This window comes from Mixophyes fleayi, chromosome 2 (assembly GCF_038048845.1).
Source record: "Mixophyes fleayi isolate aMixFle1 chromosome 2, aMixFle1.hap1, whole genome shotgun sequence".
Taxonomy (NCBI): Eukaryota; Metazoa; Chordata; class Amphibia; order Anura; family Limnodynastidae; genus Mixophyes; species Mixophyes fleayi.
Window position 1 is genome coordinate 30,120,921 of NC_134403.1, and position 22,314 is coordinate 30,143,234.

The 22,314-nt window shown below is 42.0% G+C and overlaps 1 protein-coding gene across 3 annotated transcripts in view; it reads right to left on the reverse strand.

The window, feature by feature from the left end:
- The window catches only part of MRE11 (MRE11 double strand break repair nuclease), a 187,855-nt gene that overhangs the window by 92,391 nt on the left and 73,150 nt on the right, over window positions 1-22,314 (reverse strand). For all 3 annotated transcript variants that reach the window (XM_075198742.1, XM_075198743.1, XM_075198744.1), the window contains exons 11-12: window positions 14,356-14,482; window positions 7,437-7,543 (exon numbers count right to left, since the gene is read on the reverse strand). In XM_075198742.1, coding sequence (XP_075054843.1) covers window positions 7,437-7,543; window positions 14,356-14,482 — 234 coding nt within the window. The remainder of the gene's footprint in view (window positions 1-7,436; window positions 7,544-14,355; window positions 14,483-22,314) is intronic.

The following is a 22,314-nucleotide window of genomic DNA, read 5'->3' on the forward strand; positions in this document are numbered from 1 at the left end:
AGTGTGTTTGGCCAAACGGGCTACTGGAATATCCACTTTTGGAATACTCTCCCAGCGAGCCACATCTGCCTCCTGTAACGGATACAGGGAAGAGAACCTTCTGGGAACAGAGAACCTTCTATCAGGCTGTTTCCAGGCTCCCTCTGCAATATCTCTGAGTTCTACAGAAGGGGGAAAACGGATAGCCTTCCTTTTGGCCTTCTTAAACAGACTTCTGTCTCTAGGCGTAGGATCCTCCGGTTCTGGGAGGTCCAACGCTTGTCTTACCGTAAAACCAAATCATCAATAAATTGGCTTTTAATGTTTTCTTCCTGTTCCAAAGGTTGAACCTGGTCAGGATCAGAATTTATTTCCCCCTCCTCTTCTGAAAACCCCTCAGAGTCTGAAAGGAACATAAGGGTATTAGTGGATCTAGGCCACTTCCTTTTAGCAGGCGGGACATCTCCTTCCCTGTTTGGGGATTCAAGTAACTGGTTTAGTTTATCCAAACCCTTAATAAATGCTGCGGACCATGCTGGTTCTGTGGGAACAGGGGCCTGGTCCGTAATCAATGAGGAAGGTCCTGTATAGACGTTCCAATAGAACCTGAGGTAGCCGGGAGGCCCACAGGAGTACTAGCATTATTAACCATGGAGGCTGCCACACTAGATAGCAACTGATTGGATTGCAAAACCATCTGTGCGAAAGAGGAAACCGACTGTGTAAGGGAGGCTGAAATATGTTGGGTTAGCACAGGGGGGGGCCCTGCTTCGCAGACAGAGCAGAGCGCCAACGGGTCTTTCTGCCCACAAGGTAATTTAACATTACATCTTGAACAAGTGAAATATTTTGCTATAGAGCCCTTTCCTTTATCTGTCATTTTTATAAAGGAAGGCACACCAATCACACAGACTTAAATTGTTAGATTTAGCTGTAGAGAGAAAGGGTGTAGAGAGAATAGTAGGAAAAAACAAGTAATCAACTAATCTTGTCATAAATGTTGAACTTGTAATTTTTTTAAACACAATATAATATTTAGGCAAGTAGGAGAAATACAATATAATCCCCACTAGCCCACTTTGTAGTACAGTAATATGTGTTTAAATAATTCAGATACTTAGCCCATAGGCCCAACAGGGGAGAAGTCCAACAGCAGTGTCCTGGTGCCTGCTCCCTCAGATCTGTGTTCTCTTCCCGGGCTTCTCCTTGGCGCCAGAAGACCGGGCTAAACCATCTCTCTCTGGAAGGCGGGGGAGCTCTATGTCTTAGCTCCCCCCCTTCTGATAATGCTGTCTCTGCAGCTGTTTCGTTAGTCTTGTATAAAAAATAAAATTGGTATGTGGCAGAGAAGTGGAGACCTCAGAAGTTGAGGTCTCCGCAGCGGTAAGCACCCGATGCCCCCTCCTATGTATGAGGGGGGATCTTGGTATGGCCCCCTTCTTCTGCTCGTCTCCTCCGCGGATCCAAGATGGCCACCGGCGTTTGTAATCTCCGATAACCGGCGCTCTATACCGCTTGTCACTCGCTATTCAGGCACCCCATTCTTCTCTCCCTGTCAGTGAGAGCCTCTGGCTATCTAGCTAGGTGCCAACTCCCCGTGCTCCCCTCCACAACCCCATGGTAAGCAGTGTCCCCCAGACTGGATGAAAGAGAAAAATAGAAGTCCAACATCTCAATAAAGTATGGCAAGTTCAGTAAGGATAGGTTTCCAATGTTTAAGCCCAGAGTCCGGTTACAGTAAATCAATTTGCCAGATAACACTTGGCATAAATATAGAGGGTCTCATGCTTTACGTTTTGTAACACATCCATCCGAGGAAGCCCAGTCTGGACGAAACGCATAGTACACCCACTGACATTTGCTACATGCTACATCAGAGACCTACTACTAAGCCTGCGAGTCACTGCCCATCATGCATCTATTTGTCTCTGTGGAGCTGCTAACAATGGACTCCTGTACGGGCAGAAACCACCAACACCGCTGCATATGCGCGCGGACGCACCACCCGAACATCAGTCACCTGTTACTCTGGATAGGTAATAAGAGGACGATTAAGGACGTTACTTTGACTGCCTTGGAGATCTACCTTTCAAGCGGAGGCCTGTTTATTTGGTTTATCGCTATATCATTATTTTTGAGGAGGAAGAACGCTAGCAGTGGTGACCGGTACACTTCGTATCACTAAGAGACAAACTGGTGCCAATTACTTCCACACAGGGCTGTTGTATCTCTTTACCCTGATGCAGCATCGCTAGGGACAACATCTGACCCCATCCTTCCTCATTACAGTATCAAGGCTGTTCAACGAGTGATGGTTCTCACCTACGGTATGCTTTAATCCTTATTGATTTACTGTAACCTGACTCTGGGCTTAAACATTGGAAACCTATCCTTACTGAACTTGCCATATTTTATTGAGATGTTGGACTTCTATTTATTTCCCTTTACCTCCGGAGAGGATGTATATGTTGAGTATTGAACTTGTTGGACTAATATTGGAATTCGGTCAGTCTGAATATTACTTTATTGCATATTTATGTATACTGACCTTTTGGTCTGGACCACTTATGCTATATATGTTTTATTATTCTTCTGTTTGAATAAATGTTTGCACCCATTGCACATCCTTTACACCAGGGAATACTGCTTCTTTACTATCAACATCATTATCAACATTTATTTATATAGCACCAGCAAAATTCCGTAGCGCTTTACAATTGGGAACAAACATTAATAAGACAATACTGGGTAATACATACAGACAGAGAGGTAAGAGAACTTTGCTCGCAAGCTTACAATCTATGGCACAATGGGAGTTTGAAACACAAGGGCATGTGCTACATCATATTGCACACTGGACCAGCTAGAATGCAAAGGTAAAAGTATTGAGTGGGCTGTGTGTGTACCAATGTTGGTCAGAGGGTTGTTGCTTTGTGTTAGCTGTGTAGAGGGTGGTAATAGGGTAATCTAGGGAGATTAAGATGCTGGTTGAGGAATATCATAAGCTTGCCTGAAGAGGTGGGTTTTCAGAGAACGCTTGTATGTTTGCAATTTTGTTGATGGCCTTGTATGTTAGTATATCACCATTAGGGGAAGGGACCCACCCCTTACACTTAGTATTCCCACACTAGGCTGTGTTATACATATGACATGGAACGGAAGCGCAGTTTATCCCCCACCACTCCGGTTTACTACATTAATACTCTGGTTTACTACATTAATACGGCATTACTCGTCATGAAATAAAACGCTTACAGACTTGTGCATACAGTTTCCTAGAAGCATCTTCCAGATATACAGATTTATTCAACAAGAAAAATACCAATATGTCCAATTGACAACGTTCAAATAAACCAATTATTTCCCTTAGATGCCATCAAGTAAATCGTGTTTGTTTATTCAGCTACCGTTTCCACGACAATAAGACTACTATAAAGCTGCTTACACAAAAAGCACTCCAGTACTTTACAAGATCAGTAGCCCTGAATAAATAGGCTGCAAGGACTTTGTAGTTTATAAAGCAAGTTTACTATTATTTATGTATGGTGCTGTCACTTTACTGCATCTCTACAAAATTATCCTTTCAGTCTATAGATTTATTTTAACAACTCCAAACAGGTTATTTACCTCGACAGCTAGCTGAATAAAGCAGAAGATGACATCTATCCATCACAGAGGAAACGTCGGCAAAGAGAGTGGTTCGGCCTTAAGCTAGGTCTAATAATGATTCAGACAGCAAATCCTATGTAAAGCTTTCTCTCTGGGGTAAATGCTTGCAGTAGTTTGCCAGTTAAACCCTAGCATAGCTGGGAGATCTTCGTTTTAGGACATCCAGTTTAATATAATGCAAACATAATCTTTACTCCCTTCTCTTTACACTGGCCATTATAACCCATTTGTTGCATACCGCAGAAGATATTGTGAGTTTAGACAGTTTTCATAGACGGGAGTATGTATACTGATGTATGCATGGCAGTAATATAATGAGTCGGGTTGAAGGAAAGATGGCCAGAGAAACAGAAAAGATAGGATAGAGGATAACAGGGGTACAATATTTTAAAAATGAGATAAGAGTTTGTATGAAGCATTGCATATATGACATTCAAATGTTTTTTGGGACAAACCCACAGCACAATAGGTCTACAAATAGAAGCATTTTTTTTTTATTTATTTTTTTTACCAAATCCACAAAAACAGCATTTTATTTAACAGGACAAAATATTGAAGCGGCAAAGCAGGAAAGGTGTAGAATTCATATTTGAAGACATTCCTTTTTCTATTTCCATCTAGATTATTATTATTATCTTTAATTCATAAGGGTCCGCAGCGCCGTACATGACATATACAGAAAACAGTGACCCATGACACATAAAGAACAAAATCTGAAGAACAAAAAAATATAAATATACACACACACACACAAACAGGTAACATGATAATGCAAATCAAATTATTTCTGGGACAATAAATGAAAGTGATGGTAGAAATGGGAGAGAAATGAGGCGGGCAGTAGCACTGAGGATAGACTTAAGAGAGTCAAGGTCAGAATCAGGTAGGTCAGAGAGAAGGAGGTTACAGTAGTCAAGGCGAGAGATTACAAGCGAGTGAACAATGGTTTTCGTGGCATCTGTAGTGAGAAAGGGGCGTATCTTGGATATATTCCGAAGGTGGAAGTAGCAAGATTTTGAGAGGGACAGAATGTGAGGTTTGAAGGAGAGGGAGGAATCAAGGATGACCCCAAGGCATCAGACTTGAGGGACAGAAACAAGGGTAGTGCCATTTACAGAAATAGAGAAGGGAAGGGAGGGTGGGAGAGTCCTGAAAGGGGGAAGACAATAAGTTCAGTCTTGGAAATATTGAGTTCAAGGAAGCGTTGGGACATCCAAGATGAGATTGCCGAGACAGCAGGAGACACGAGACAGAAGGGAAGGAGAGAGGTCAGGGGATGAAAAATAAATTTGGGTATCATCAGCATAGAGGTGGTACTGGAGGCCAAAGGAGCGGAGGAGAACACCAAGGGAGGAGGTGTAGAGGGAGAAAAGCAGGGGGCCAAGAACGGAACCTTGGGAAACACCAAAAAGTTAGGGAAGAGGGGGGGATGAAGAGTAATGTGTAGAGACTGAGAAGGAGCAGTTGGTGAGGTAAGAGGAAAACCAGGAGAGGACAGTATTACAGAGGCCTATAGACTTGAGAGTTTGCAAAAGGAGTGTATGGTCAACGGTATCGAAGGCAGCAGAGATCAAGAAGGATAAGAAGGGAGTAGTCTCTTTTGGATTTAGCGAGAAGGTGATTAGTGAACTTAGTGAGGGTAGTTTCGGTGGAGTGGAGGGGCGAAAACCGGATTGGAGTGGGTCAAGGAGTGAATGAGAAGAGAGAAAGGAGATGAGACGGTTGTAGACAACCCGTTCAAGGAGTTTGGAGGCAAAAAGAAGAAGCGAAATTAGGCGGTAATTAAAGAGAAAGGCGGGATAAAATGATGGTTTCTTGAGTATGGGGGAGACAAGAGCATGTTTAAAAGAGGAGGGAAAAATTCCAGAGGAGAGGGATCGGTTAGGAGGTGGGCAAGGTGGGAGCAGGCTTCAAGAGAGAGGGAGCAGAGGAGGTGGGAGAGGATTGGGTCCTGTGGGCAAGTGGAGGGGGGGTGAGAAAGAGAGAATGGTATGGACTTCATTTGCAGAAACCGGAGAGAAGGAAGAGAAGGAGGGTGAGCTAGCAAGTGGGGAGGGGAGAAAGGAGATAGCAGTCGCAGATGAGGGTGGGGGGACAGAGTGGGCAGGGAGGGGAGGAAAGGGTGGGGTAAGAAGGGACTGCTGGGAGATGTCATGACGTATTGACTCAATCTTGGAGGTGAAGTGGGTAGCAAAGTCGACAGCAGAGAGCGTGGGGGGAAGTGGGAGAGGGGGAGGGGAGAGGAGGGAGTTGAAGGTGGCAAAAAGCAGACGGGGTTGGAGGATTGGGAAGAAATGAGAGCCTTAAAGAAGGTTTGTTTAGAGAGCGATAGGGCCGAACTATAAGACACAAGCATGAACTTGAAGCGAAGGAAGTCAACATGAGTGCGTGACATACTCCAGAGCCGTTCTGCACTGCGGGAGCATTTTTGAAGATAGCAGTAAGTTTTGAGTGCCGCGATTGAGGTGGGAAGCAACGAAGCTTGATGGTGACAGCCGGGGCAGCAGAGTCGAGTGCAGTGGTAAGCGTGTGACTGTAAAAGGAGACAGCTTCATCGGGGCAATAAATAGTTGTGATGGGGGAGAGGAGCGAGCTCAGGGAGGAGGAGAATGTGACCTTGGTGGATGGGGACGGTGAGAGGGGTGGAGAGATGCTAAAAGAGGAGATGGTGGTCCGAGAGAGAAAAAGGTGAATTAATGAGGTTGGAGACAGTACCGAGGTGTGAAAATACCAGATCAAAGGAGTGACCACTGCGTTGGGAGGGAGAGGAGGTCCATTGAGAGAGACCAAGGGAGGAGGAGAGGGAGAGAAGTTTGGAGGCAGCAGTGTCTGAGGGATTGTCTATATGGATATTAAAGTCCCCTAACATGAGGGGGGGAAGGTCAGAGGAGAGAAAGTGAGGGAGCCAGATAGCAAAGTGATCAAGGAATTGAGAGACAGGACCAGGAGGACGGTAGATAACAGCAACACGAATGTGGACTGGGTGCTATAGGCGGATAGAGTGTACCTCAAAGGAGGAAAAGAGAGGGAGGGATCAGGTAGAAGAAACCGAAAAGAGCAGCAGGAGGAGAGAAGTATGCCAATAGATGCTAATAAACAGCAAGTGTCTCATTTTAAAGTGAAAGCTAAAAATCAGGAAAAGAGGTGTTCATTTATAATAGTGCACATACTGTATCCTTTCCCTCCGAGCAACTTACTACAAGTTTCAGACATCATGTTTTCCGCTAGTCACCTGTGTACCATAAATTTAATTACTGTACATGAAGACACATAAAATTCAATTAATGAAGTTCCAATATGGAACGTATAACTATTGAAACAGAGTGGAGTGTATGGTCTCAACTTTTTTAAGTTCTCCAGAATGTGTCATCCTGCTAGACAAAAACTAACTTTTTGAAACTCACAGAACCAGGCACATTAGTTCCCATTTCCTATGGAGTGTCCAGATTCACTTCTCAAAGGCAGATTTGCTATAAACTTGAATGTAAAAAGCGGCGCTTAAATGCAGACATAGGCGTTTGACGTTTAAACGAAAACAAAAACAAGGTCTTAATTAGGTAAAGTTTGTTGCCATTTTTCACTTTTATACTTATGTCATTTTGTTGTATGTTCTAATCCCCAATGTAAGGAGCTGCGGAACCCTTGTGGCACCTTATCAATAAAAGATAATTATAATAATAATAAAAGATAATTATAATAATAAAAGATAATAAGAAATATTTAATTTAATCTTGGTTTGTTTGTTTTTATTACCAGTTATAATATTTATCATCAATTTACACATTTACCTTCTCTGCTGTCTGGAAATACTGCTTCACCAGATCCTCCACTCTCAGCATCGCTACCTCGGAGCTCTGCCTGCTGTCAAGTTTCCCAAAATTAATTGTCACCATGTCTAGAATCAAACTGGAGAAAGTTACCACGGATCCCGCACACAAGGCCAAGCAGTTATCACACGCTGGAGTCATGGCAAACTATAGGTGACCTTGAATGTGGCATTTTATCTACGAGTGCACAACAAATGAAAGACAAGAGTATGGGCTCGGAATGCAAAGCCAAGGTCACATCAAACTGCTACGTACCATACATGAAAACAACACCTGGGGCTAGATTTACTAAGCTGCGGGTTTGAAAAAGTTGGGATGTTGCCTATAGCAACCAATCAGATTCTAGCTGTCATTTTGTAGAAGGTACTAAATAAATGAAAGCTAGAATCTGATTGGTTGCTATACGCAACATCCCCACTTTTTCAAACCCGCAGCTTAGTAAATCTAGCCCCTGGTCTCCACACATCCTTACTGAGATTGTCTTTCTATAACAACTAAAAATCCATCTATTAAACTATCATCCTTAAAACCTAGCATTTAAATAAAATAAAAATACATTTGGGAAAAATACTGACTCTTTCACCTCATAATGTAATTAAAATATTCATATACAGAGCAGGTAAAGAGACTATCTGACATTTACATAAATGAAAAACGGTGTATTACTGAGCTGAATAATACATGTGAAATAACTAGATAGCTAATAATGTCATGTATGCTGTCTATCATGAGGCTGCAGATTGCTACACTAGGGGAATGTTTCTTTAACGCATCAGATAAAGATTAGCACACTTGCTTCTGGACTGGTGAATTCGTACACACATGCAGAGTTACGGACATTAACTGACTGCAGTTTCAGCTTTTTGACCTGTATCAGATTACATCAGGGCACCATCCTTAAAAATGTGGGCGGTGCTTCATAGAGGCGTGGGGAAGATAAGACTGTACTTTTTAAACGAGCTGCAGTGGAATGTCAGGTTAGTAATGAACAATATATTTTCCTTTCCTGGTTAATATCTTGAAATTTTAGTTTTAAGGGTTGGTGATCCTTTAAGCTTTAAAGGTTTGGTGATCCTCTCCCATTCCCATCCCCCTCCAACAAACCTTGAGTGTTGTCTTATTTAATAACTTCTAGAAATTAGCTTTTGCTACATTCGCTTCACTACTTCAAAACAATCAGACAGCTGAAGGGAGCTTACGCATTTGAATAAATACACAATTTATCCCTGCTCTGCCTTGCAGGTGCACTTAGGGTAAATCGGAATCCATTGTTTAGGCATTAAATTGAACATTGAGTAACATTGTTCACTGTTAGCTGAATTTAAAGGGGAAGCTCACATTTTTATTTTTAGAATTTCCTTATTTCTTCTTCCCTCTTCGACACAGCTCAATAGAAAGCCAGGATATATGATACATTTTATATGTGTACATGTATTTTTATAATCATATAAAAGGATGATGTATCCCCTACTGTAGTCTATACATGGTATATTGTATCCTTTACTGAATATGATAAGAATATTCAGTCATTGAGGAGCTCCATGAACATGTGAAAGCACAAGGTTGGAAAATATGGAATTTTAGGATGATTTCTAATATCCAGAATACACAGCAAAAACACATTATAATTTATAATACATTTATTTGATTTTTAAATACAGAACTTGACACTCAAAAACAAATTTTCTCTAATTCCATCATTATTGCTGGCATCTACCGACCCCCTAAACTCGCTCTCGGGTCACTAACTAATATGGTACATTTTCTTGGTAGCATTGTCTCAATAAAAAAGTTAGCTTTTGTTTTTTTAGGAGGTTAATCTGAATGGACTGAATCAAAATGGAATTCTGTGCCCAATATAAATCTCTAAATCTAAACCAAATAATTCCCTAACCAACAAAGACCAATCCCTGCAATTATTCACTCATAGACTGGATCCTATTACCATGCCCTGGCCAAACGCATAGTTCTTATATTCTACCCGATGGTATATTGTGTACAGTCATGGACAAAAGTTTTGAGAAAGACACAAATATTATTTTGCACAAAAAGGGCTTCACAGGCAAGGAAATTGCTGCTAGCAAGATTGCACCTAAATAATCAACCATTTATCTGATCATCAAAAATTTCAAAGAGAGGTATTTGGTTCCAACCAAGCTACAAAAAAATCTTCCAAGATTCATCTAGCACATGTTGGAGAGGTTGTGGCGCAGAAGGGTCCTTTCTCCATATCTGGTGGCAGTGTCCTAGACTTGCCCCATTTTGGACGGAACTTAGGGACTTTGCCTCACAGCTACTACAGCTTGACATCCGGTTTTCTCCCAGGTTTTTCCTTCTCCCTCTCGAGATTCCATCAGCCACCAAACATCAAATGAAAATGTTTTGCCACGTAATCTCTGCTGCCCTATGCCAAATTGCTACGGGTTAGAAACAGCCCAATGTTCCAACCCTACAGACGATCATTGGCAGGATTTGGTACGTTTATCAAATGGAATACATGACATGCATAATCCGTAATACCTCTAATTCATTCACTAAGGTTTGGGCGCCGTGGACCTCATACTTCCAAATCCAAACCCCTTTTTTCATATGATTCTATAGCATCACTCCATCTGGATCCTTTCTTTCCTTCCCTATTCCATCCTTCCCATCTCTTCTCTTTCTTCTCCCATATTCTACTACACTCTTTCCTCTCTCTTACTCTTAGGCGGTCTGCCACGCCACCCCCTCCCCTCTTTACTCTTCTCAGTCTTACTTCTTTTTCTAAAATTGTTGCTTTCCTTGAAAAATCGGGTCAACATCCTTACTAATACTCTTTTCTAACAAGACGCTGTATGTTTTAATACATTTGTATTCTTCAGGTGTTTATAACACAGTGCTGTACAGAATGTTACTTTTGGTTGGCCCTTGCAAAAATAAAATCTTTAAAAAAAAACAAAACTTCAAGGAGAGAGGTTCAATAGATGTGAAGAAGGCTTCAGGGCGCCCAACAACGTCCAGTAAGCGCCAGGGCCATCTCCTAAAGTTGATTCAGCTGCGGGATCACCACCAGTGCAGAGCTTGCTAAGGAATGGCAGCGGGCAGGTGTGAGTGCAACTGCACACACAGTGAGGTGAAGACTTTTGGAAGATGTCCCGGTGTCAAGAATGCCAGCAAAAAAGCCACTTCTCTCCAGGAAAAACATCAGGAAAAGACTGATATTCTGCAAAAGGTACAGGAATTGGACTGCTGAGGACTGGGCTAAAGTCATTTTCTCTAATGAATCCCATTTCAGATTGCTTGGGGCATCAGGAAAAACGCCTGTCCGGAGAAGGAAAGGTGAGTGCTACCATCAGTCCTGTGTCATGCCAACAGTAAAGCATTCTGAGACCGTCGATGTGTGGGGTTGCTTCTCAGCCAAGGGAGTGGGCTCACTCACAATTTTGCCTAAGAACACAGCCATGAATAAAGAATGGCACTAAAACATCCTAAAAGAGCAACTTCTCCCAACAATCCAAGAACAGTTTGGTGATGAACAATGCCTTTTCCAGCATGATGGAGCACCTTGCCATAAGGCAAAAGTGATAACTAAGTGGCTCAGGAATCAAAACATCGACATTTTGGGTCCATGGCTAGCACACTCCCCAGACCTTAATCTCATTGAGAACTTGTGGTCAATCCTCAAGAGGAGAGTGGACAAACAAAAACCCACAAATTCTGACAGACTCCAAGCATTGATTAGACAAGAACGGGCGGCCATCAGTCAGTATGTGGCCCAGAAGTTGATTGACAGCATGCCAGGGCGAATTGCAAAGGTCTTCAAAAAGAAGGGTCAATACTGCAAATATTGACTCTTTGCATGAACTTTATGTAATTGTCAATAAAAGCCTTTGACATTTATGAAATGCTTGTAATTTTACTTCAGTATACCATAGCAACATCTGACAAAAAGGTCTAAAAACACTGAGGCAGCAAACTTTGTGAAAACAAATACTTGTCATTCTCAAAACTTTTGACCATGAATGTACATAATAGCAAACTTTTTAAAACAAAAATCCTAAAGTTCTGTACAAAAGAACAATCAAACAATTTAGGATTGAACATTTCTTTGAAGATACAACTATCTCTGGTCTAGAATCTACTGGATACCAGACACAATTTTACTCTGACAATTGTCATCAAAGTACTTTAAATCCTGCAACATTCTGTAAGGTCGTTAATAATTTATTTGAGCCCTCTTGCTATCAGAAACAACTAGGAACAATAAGAATAACACACTGCAGTCTGACAACACTGCTATTGCCAGAATTCAGAAGACCTGCTTGAGCACTCTCGTACAACACCTCTCCCCATCAAAGTGTAATCACATTATTATTTTGAAGAGGAGGTTTAGCATGTGTTTATAACAATCAAACTAAACGACCAATGTGGGACTGATGAGTCTCACTCAAAAGATCCTACACCTCAGTCATTGCTAATCCTATTGCATCCTTAGTATACTATTATGACATCTGGTCCTATTCCCAAGGCATGGAAAACAGTTAGAGCCATTCAGATTTGCAAATGTAGGGGGGTATTTAATTGACGGCAAGTTTTTTTTTTAATACCGCGTTAAGTCATTTTAACGCTGTTTTTTAATCATTTTCAAGCGGGTTAACTTTACCCGCGATTCAATTCCATTTTCAACGCTACTTTGTTTTCATGAAACGGTCCTCTCGCGCTCCAGTAGAAGGTCTATTGAAAGTATAGGTTGTGCGAGAGGCAGCCGTGTTAAAAGCTATTTAATTGTTTTTTAACGCGGCGCACTAAACAGACAAATATCCTGTTTTATCTCGCACCTCTTTGGGGTTTCATAAAAATAAAAAGCCTCTGAAAACTATTTGAAATCATATAATAATGAGAAGAAAAAAAAAGATAAACTATGTGTAGCACTAGTGCCTAACATGTAAAATTTGATTTTCTTGTGAGAAAATAATGAAATAAAAATCACTAATTAAATATATTTATGTATGTTGTTGGTACAAATATGTTTGCACTAATGTGTTTTGACATGTTATAGATGATTCTATAGTAAAAAAATAGTTCAATAACAAAATATGCTAAAGAAAGTACTGTAATGTAGATATTATCAATGTGTAATGCAATCTAATGTATGAAAATGTATGCAACACCTTTTTTTTTTTGTGTTATACATAACCGCGTTAAAACTCCCCTTCACTCCCCTAAAAACTCGCAAACACAATGACTAACGTGAATTGCACGAGTTTTCGCGCTGCATTAACTAAAAACGGTCGCTATAGCAGTTAAAAACCCACATTTTTTTTATTTTTTTTATCAAATGCTGCGGGGGAAAAAAAACTCACGGTCAACTGAATACCCCCCGTAGTGACAGAATCATTGATACATATTTGCACCTAACTCTGAGTATACACCATCTAAATTCCTGGAAAATGTGTCAATTCCCAAATCAGCAGCCTCTACAAAAGAACAAATTTCCTTTGTCCGTGTCAATCTAGCTACTGACTAAACCATTCCACAATAACAACGATATTAAAAATCTGCAATGAAATTCAGTGTGAAATGCAACATGGTCAGCTGACTGATGTATTATTCTTAGATTTTGCAAAAACTTTTGACTCTGTGGATCACATTATAGAGTACTATGCTAAATGCATGGACTGAGCTGGTTTCACTATTTATCAAGAAGATCGCAGTTTGTGTTGATCTCTGGCTCCAACTCCAGCCACTTAGATGTTACTTATGGGAACACACAAGGCTCTGTTCTAGGACCATTAAAGTTTTCCATATATACCTTACCATACTCACCTTAGCAAGCTTGGTACACTTTACAATTCAATCTGCCATTATGTGTTGCTGTGTACCTAGGAATCACACCATTGTGACATGTTATCAGATCTAGGCTGCTTGATACTGGAGCCTAGACATAAGAGTTACTTTGCTTTGCCCTTATACTTTCTGAAGACATTACCTAATTACATGTACAGATTTATTACCCCTGCAGCTAACAGCACTTATCACCTAAGATCTACCTCCGGAAGCATTCATATATTCCCTACATTCAATAAGGAATCTGGCTACTTTGCCATCTCCTATCAGGATCCCCATCGTTGGAACAACCAACTTGTCTCACTTAAATCTTCCGCATAAGCTTTAAAAACTTCTCTCTTTGCGTCTCTATAAACATGTTTATATTCTTAATCCTTAATGCCTTTTATCTAAGTTATGTCACATCTGTTCATGATGTATCCAAGACATTACAAGTGGTGGCGAAATAAATATAAAACGAACCCTTGTCCAAGTGCTCATACACTATCAAAATAAGCAAATCTTAATTAAATACATTAAACCTCCCTGTCCTCTCCCATCTCCAGTCTATTAAACAAAAACAGAAAATCGTACAGTAGATGACGACCTGCTCATTACATTTTTCTATGCTTTTTGTTTAGTGAGCTACAGCAGCTAATTAGTGCTCACTATGATACATGGCTGTTGTACCTTGAAAATTAGGTTATAACATTCTTGCATAAGTGGTGCATGTTATGGATAATAGACCATTATATTTTCCCTGATTACTGTGGGCTTTTTTTCATCATGAACAATAATTGTAAGTTTACTGGAGAAGGGGCTGTTTGATAATAGAGTCTGTGTAAAATAATTACGCGCACATAAGCTAGGCAATGGGGTGTCAGCAATATACATTAGTGTATCTGTTATTCCTTATAATAAACAAGTTTTCAATTAATAAAAAAACCACAAAAAACACTTAATTACATCAGAACTTCATGCATATAAGCAATGGCATCATAATGAATCATTGATACACAGAATATTTACAGAACTTTATGCATGTATTAGAATTAACTGTGTACAACATACAAACCTTTTTTGTCCTTCTGCTCTTTGTGTCTGAAGAAGTGTATTATGTCTTTGGGATTGGCCGTTTTATCCACAAACTTCTGGCTAAACCGAAGAGTGTTAAATGGTTCAAAACCACCCGTGTAATCCACCTGGACAGGTTAAAGGAGAAGAGGAGACGGACAGATTACACAAAGTTGGGCAGAATACCCATAAGGTGAAAGTAAACAGGGGTTATGGTACCACCTAGAATAAATGAAAGGACCACACTACACCCACAACTTGGCTTGTATAAGAACTACAAATAAAATGTACAAATACGTATATAAAAGTTCCAGGAACTTATCATAAAGGAAGATGTTTGAGATAACGTTATGTGTGAGACTATTTTCCTACACGCATTGACTATCAGTCTGGGCCACCGTTCATATAACTGATAACAGAGAACAGAAGATTACACTAAACTGCACAGCAATTTCTTCATAGAATACGAAACAGCTAACATTCTGTCCCGGTATGGAAACGTGTAAAAATACACTTCATATTAATAGGTTTTTGTTTTTTTTAATAAAACAATTTATTACAAATATTACCTGATACAAACAATATAGGACAGTTCAACACATTTTCCTGAACATTTTAAATGCTCCTCAGGCAAAGACTACTGAAGGGAACTATTATAAGCAGCTGTCAATGGCACCGGCTTTAAGGTCAGTATAACGGATTCACGATCTAGGTCTAGTCCCCTAAGAAGACTCACACTGACAATCAGCCAGGGATTAGATATATCTTTTCTAGCTCTTTTCTAAATGGTTGATCTTCTGCTGAGCTGGATATAGCTCACTTGCAGGAACTGACATTTACACTTCCTTATTAGATACATGAACAAGTACAAGTACATTAGAGGGCAGGCCAAATTGGGCTTAATTTCATTCTTTCTTTGGGCCAGGAATGGACAACCATGATCACCAAGTCTACTACCACTCCTGTGATGTTTATCTAGTCACATAGGAACGGTGTTACTGTTTATTTGCAAATACCATATAATTATTAGAGATGCTCAGGCTCGGTTTCCCGAGAACCGAATATACCCGAACTTAGCATATCCGAGTACCGAGCCGGCCTTCGTGCTTTTTCGGATTTGAAAACGAGGCAAAACGTCATTGCTACGTCGTCTCGGATCTAGAGATTTTTGGATTCTTTTTTAACATCCAACATAACGGTTTGGCCCAAAGACACGTCCATCTTGCACCATTTTTCTTTTCTGCCACTGCTGTGTGCCAATGTGTCCTAGATGTGCTAGGAACTGCCGTGTGTTTGTGTCATTGCTCTGTTTCTTACCATCCAGCCAAGTCGCTGCAGTATTGTCAAGAAAACTAGTCAACTAGTCAATTTAGGCTGACAACTTAAATAATCGTCGCCCTTTTCTGACGCCTGAGTGGGCGGCCGACTTAAGCTGGGTGGACACTACAGAAAATTTCTCCCAATACGATACGATTTTACCAACGACAGAATGACGATCCCTGTGTACACATTATACACGTTTTACAAGATTTACCGTCAGATCTGTGCTCTTCATCTCTCAAAACCATCGGCTGAAGAGATCGTGATTCTGTACATTCCATAGAGATCTACGGACAATGCCGATCCTGAGTGCATACACACTGCCGGAATTATTATTATTATTATTAATATTTATTTATAAGGCGCCACAAGGCATCCGCAGCGCCGTACAGAGACAAACAAAATTACAATACAATGGGAGACAGCACAGTACAGTAAACACAGCAACTCAGTAAGCTCAATGCACAGCTAGAGAGGGCGGGGAAGGGGGAGGGAGGATCCGCAAACGACGGGGCCCAAGAAGGAGGGCGCGGAAGACAGGGAGACCCCAAGGGGGGAGGAGGGAGCGAGAGTGGACGTGGGGTGGAGGACCCTCGAGGAGGAGGGCTAAGTAGCTGGAGAGCAGAGTTAGAAGTGGTGGAAACAGGAGGAGAGATGGCCCTGCTCAGAGGAGCGTACAATCTAAGGGGAGGGGATGACATCATGGAATGACATCATTCCATCGTTGAATGAGATTTTTAGTCTGGTTTAAAAATCAAATCAAACGATGCAATGTGTTTTGGAGCAATAATCGTTCATCGTTGGAGCGTACACACTAATGCGATATCGGATCGAACGGTCGTTTATTGTGTGGTTGGTCCGATAATCAGCTGAAAATCCTGTAGTGTGTACCCAGTCTTAATGGCCAGGCCAACTTTCCTGTTCCTGGCTGTGCTTCTTTTATTGTCATATTTGGTAATATGGTGTTAAACGATTACACACATATCTTATTAGTAGGTCCTTTATATATGGACATGCATTTCAGTTATTTATCTTTAAATACATGAGCTGCATACACGAGTGGGCACACATGTAAACACTCAATAGAACTTGACATAGTAAATGGCCTTGTACATATTGTGAATGAGAGATGATTAGTTCAAAAGCTGTTTCTTAGTAAAAACCAAAACACCATTGTATAAAGAAAACCTATTTTCCTTGTAAATTCAGTACAATACAATAAAACACTTTAGATGGCCATGAAGTTCACAATCTTATTGCAGCCATTTAATTTCTCCTGTATTTATGTTCATTCAATGTCAAGTCACTGTTACAAATATATATATATATATATATATATATATATATATATATATATATATATATATATATATATATATATACACACACACATACAAGTTAACCCGTGCATGATACTCATGCATTCTAGTCAAATCAAGCTACTTAAGGTGTTAAAAAGGTTCTTGTCATGCATTTGGGCCATAGCCCATGCCTCCTCAAGGGAAGAGCGTTACTAACGCATCTGTCATTAAGTTTTTCTTTTTAGCGTCAGCTAATCGTCTCCTTCCATCTCTTTTTGACTGCCTTTCCTTCTCTCGCATCTCTTCAGTCTGACTTTCCCTTAACTGTCTCTTTGCATTTCTATTTGCCTCTCTTTCCTGCTCTCGCATCTGGTCATTCTGACTCTCTCTTAACTGTCTCTTTGCATTTCTATTTGCCTCTCTTTCCTGCTCTCGCATCTGGTCATTCTGACTCTCTCTTAACGGTCTCATTGCAATTCTATTTGCCTCTCTTTCCTGCTCTCGCATCTGGTCATTCTGACTCTCTCTTAACTGTCTCATTGCAATTCTATTTGCCTCTCTTTCCTGCTTTTGCATATCTTCACGCTGACTCTGTCTTGATTTGCGCATTTGGACAGTTTTCGCCCTTCGCCTCTCTTGTTCATTTGCGTATTTTTTTGATCTCCCCATTTAAATAAGAATAAAAATATAAAAATAAGATAATGAATTTGTTTGCTATTGTTTGATAGTGAGAGCTATAGAAGTTGGATTGTGGTTTATATTTTGCGGACTTAGTACAGCGCTGAGTAGTAATTTTTGCTGACTTGTCAGTAGTGCGTGAGTAGTAATTTTTGTTGACTTGTTAGGAAGGCGTGAGTAGTAATAGTGGGTGTTTGCAAAGTTGTTAGGAAGGCGGGTAGCACAGTAATATACTACACATGTGTGTTCATGAGGTAAAATTACCTCACGAAAATTAGTTTGACCCCTCAACTCGTAAATTTACCCTTTACTACCCCTCCCACGTGGGGGAAGGGGGGATGATGGAAGTTAACTGACTTGACTATTCTAATTTTTTTGTCAAATAATGTCAGTATACCAAATTTCAGGTCAATTGGATGAGCCCTTTCTGAGAATAGTTTTTTCCACACACACACACTAACGCACGCCTCTACACATGTGTGTTCATGAGGTAAAATTACCTCACGAAATGAGTTTGAGCCCTACCAAATTTCAGCCCTTTTTGAATTTTTTTCCCCACACACACTAAGAATTTAGTAGGTCAGTGTATATCTCTGCCCAGCAGGTGGCGCTGCAACTTGTTTTTTTTTTTTTCCCACACACACACAGACAGACAGACAGACAGACGCCACTAAGCATTTATATATTAGATACACACAGCTTTAAGAAATGAAACACTCACATAAAATTTAATTTGATGTTTATCTTGTTTTTATTTTATACAAGTCAAGGAAAGAGAGGGTGATGGGGACAGGATCCCTGGGGAGGGTACAGTATGCCAGTGGACATGGTTTCAGTGGACAGGATGCCAATAGAAAGAGCGAAAAGGGGATGGAAGGAAAGGGAGGAGGGTTGAGTGGCTGGATGACAAGGGAGAGAGGAAAGGGTGGGCGACAAGGAAAGGGGGGAGTATTGTGCCAGCTGCAAGGTCCCAGTGGACAGGATGCCAAAGTAGAGAGGAGAGGGCAGGCGACAAAGAAAGGTGGGGGACAGTGTACCAGTGGACAAGGTCTCAGTGAACTGGATGCCAGAGGAGAGGGCTGGCAGCAAGGGAAGGTTAGGGAAAGTGTGCCAGGCGACAAAGTCCCAGTGGACAGAATGCCAGATGCCAGGGTAGAGGAGAGGGTGGGCGACAAGGAAAAGGGGGGGGGGTGGAAGTGTGCCAGCTGACAAGGTCTCTCAGTGGACAGGAAGTAAGTGGAGGGAAGAGAAAGGGACCAGGAGGGTGGATTGAGCCATTGTGCAGAGTTCTAGGTCTCAGTGGACAGGATGTCAGGGCAGAGGAGAGGGCGACAAGGGGGGGGGGGGGGGAGGGGTGCCAGCGAGCCAGGGATGTGAGTGAAATAAATGTAGTGTTGCTGACTCTCTGCCCATCATTGTAATTTTCCACCGTCTATGTATTGTCCTCCTATAGTTTCTCGCCGGTCACTTTCACAGTCTCATTTCTTCTCCATGGTACAGATCAACTCAGGAACTTCCAACACTAAGAGAGACATTCGATTTGGCGCGTGGTGTCTCTGGAACATCCATGGAGAGAGTCCGCTTCGGAGAATTTACAAGAACCTCTGCTATTTTTTTCTCACACTCTGCAGAGATGCGCAGAACAAATGTTCGGATACTTGTACCATAGTGTCCGGCAATTTGCGCAGCGGACATCACTGTGATGTTCGCATTCCACATCACCGGCAATTGTATCTCCCCCTAAGCTTCCTGTGCCCTTTAAACACGGCTTCTGGCTTGGGAAAGAGTGTGGCAAAATTCCTGTGCTGATCTGCCGCTCGCACAGGCTCTTTCAACCTTCACAGAGGAACGTGATTTTCCGAAAACACCAGAAAAGCCCCTCAGTGTTCTTTTCTGTTAAAACCAGAATCCTCTATTCTAAGTTGTAAACCATACAGTAAACAACTTCTTGTCTGCAAAGGTTACACATAATTACCACAAATATGTTTTATTCATCAGACTTTCTCGATTATGTTCAATAATGTAACAGTGAAGGTCAGATGAGCACAGCAATGTATTCTAGCTGTGGTGAGAGACCAGCACAAGGTCAGAGGGAAAGTGAAATCGTTAAGTGTTTGTCACTTATTAGATGCTACAAATTCTTGAGGTCTATGGCAGCTTTTTGCTATGTTTAAGTCTACTAAACTCAAACTCAGAATGGACTGAGGAATAGCAAAGCTTTATGTCACAACATAACAATTTAATACTAGTATATGTATACGGGTTGTCCACCTTCACATGACTTGACTAACTTGTACATGCCCTCCTGCAAATTTCACCAAATGTTACCTTTTCTTTCTACTTTTCTTCTGTGCTTTTTAGCCCTGTATTTTATCATCATCAACATTTGTTTATATAGCGCCAGCAAATTCCGTAGCGCTTTACAATTGGGAACAAACATTAATAAGACAATAGTGGGTAATTCATACAGACAGAGCGGTAAGAGAACCCTGCTCGCAAGCTTACAATCTATAGGACAAAGGGAGTATGAAACACAAGGGCATCTGCTACATCATATTGCACACTGGACCAGTTGATTGCAAAGGTAAAAGTATTGAGTGGGCTGTGTGTGTGGCAATGTTGGTCAGAGGGTTGTTGTCTTGCGTTAGCTGTGTAGAGGGTGGTAATAGGGTAACCCAGGGAGATTAGGATGGTGGTTGAGGAATATCATAACCTTGTCTGAAGAGGTGGGTTTTCAGTGAACGCTTGTAGGTTTGAAGACTAGAGGAAAGTCTTACTGTGTGTGGGAGGGAATTCCACAAAGTGGGTGCAGCCCGGAAAAAGTCCTGTAATCAAGAATGGGAGGATGTGATGAGAGTGGAGGAGAGACGTAGATCTTGTGCAGAACGGAGGTGTCGAGTTGGGAGATATTTTGAGACAAGTGAGAAAATGTATGTCGGTGCAATCTTGTTGCTGGCCTTGTATGTTAGTAAAATAATTTTATATTGGATTCGTTGAAATACAGGCAGCCAATGTAGAGACTGACAGAGTGGCTCAGTAATAATTTAGAGTACTCGGAAGGTGGAAAAAAACCTTTTTGCTGTATTGGTGTTTTTTGAAGTTTCATGCTATTATTTTACTTTTTAGCAATCTTTAAAACATATTTATTTATTTTAATAAACATATTGAATTGTTCTATTTTGAACTACAATTTGTATTCATCTGGAACAGTTTGGTGCTAGATTACATTTAGTTTTCATTTAAAATGTTCCTTTCTTGAATGGTGGAAGGATGTGTAACCATGGCTGTGTGGCTTCATAATTATAATAGTCCAGTGGTTCCCAAACTTTTGCAGTTCGCGGCACCCTTAGAGTCTCCAAATTTTTTCAAGGCACCCCTCCAAAATAATTATTGAGCAGTCCTGTTTTAGAAGCAGTTGGGTCAAAAAATTGTAATAAGTATTTAGGTCACGACAGAAATACTTATTTAGTTGTATGCAAAAATGCCCCTCTGCATCCAGACACTCTGCCCCCTCTGCAACCAGGCACACTGCCCCCTCTGCAACCAGGCACACTGCCCCCTCTGCAACCAGACACACTGCCCTCTCTCACGCTGTCCCCTCCTCTGCCATGCGTCACACTGTCCCCTCCTCTGCCCTCTGTCCCCCTCCTCTGCCCTCTGTCATGCTGTCCCCCTCCTCTGCCCTCTGTCCCCCTCCTCTGCCCTCCTCCTCTGCCCTCTGTCCCACTCCTCTGCCCTCTGTCACGCTGTCCCCTCCTCTGCCCTCTGTCCCCCTCCTCTGTACTCTGTCACGCTGTCCCCCTCCTCTGCCCTCTGTCCCCCTCCTCTGCTCTCTGTCCCCCTTTTCTGCCCTCTGTAACCCTCCTCTACCCTCCTCTTCTGCCCTCTGTCCCCCTCCTCTGCCGCCCTCCTCTGCCATCTGTCACTCTGTCCCCCTCCTCTGCCCTCTGTCCCCCTCCTCTGTCCCCCTACTCTGCTCTCTGTCCTCCTCTGCCCTCTGTCCCCCTCCTCTGCCCTCTGTCCCCCTCCTCTGCCTTCTGTCCTCCTCCTCTACCCTCTGTCCCTCTCCTCTGCCATCTGTCCCCCTCCTCTGCCCCCCTCCTCTGCCCTCTGTCCCCCTCCTCTGCCCTCTGTCCCCCTCCTCTGCCCTCTGTCCCCCTCCTCTGCCATCGGTCCTCCTCCTCTTCCATGATCCCTCTCACTCTGCCCCGCGCCAGCCATATAAAAAAGAAAGAACACAGAAACTTACCAATCCATCGGGCGCCGGGACCCAGCAGCCTCCTCTCTCCCGCAGCAGCTGTCACTGACGTTGAGATTCAGTGACAGCTGCGGGAGAGAGGGGGCTGCTGGGTCCCGGCGCCCGACGGATTGGTAAGTCTGTGTTCTTTCTTTTTTTATATGTCTGGCCCGCGGCACCCCAGTGACAGCGCTGCGGCACCCCTGGGAGCCGCTGCGCACAGTTTGGGAACCGCCGTAATAGTTATTAATCTAGAAGAGAATAATTACTTCTTCAAAACTATAATACTAAATCAGTTACATTTTCCTATTACATGAATACATCCAAGTGTATCCATTCATCATCAGCGTCATCATCATGTTATTTATATAACGCCACTAATTCCGCAGCGCTGTACTCTCTGTACAGCGCTGCGGGATTAGTG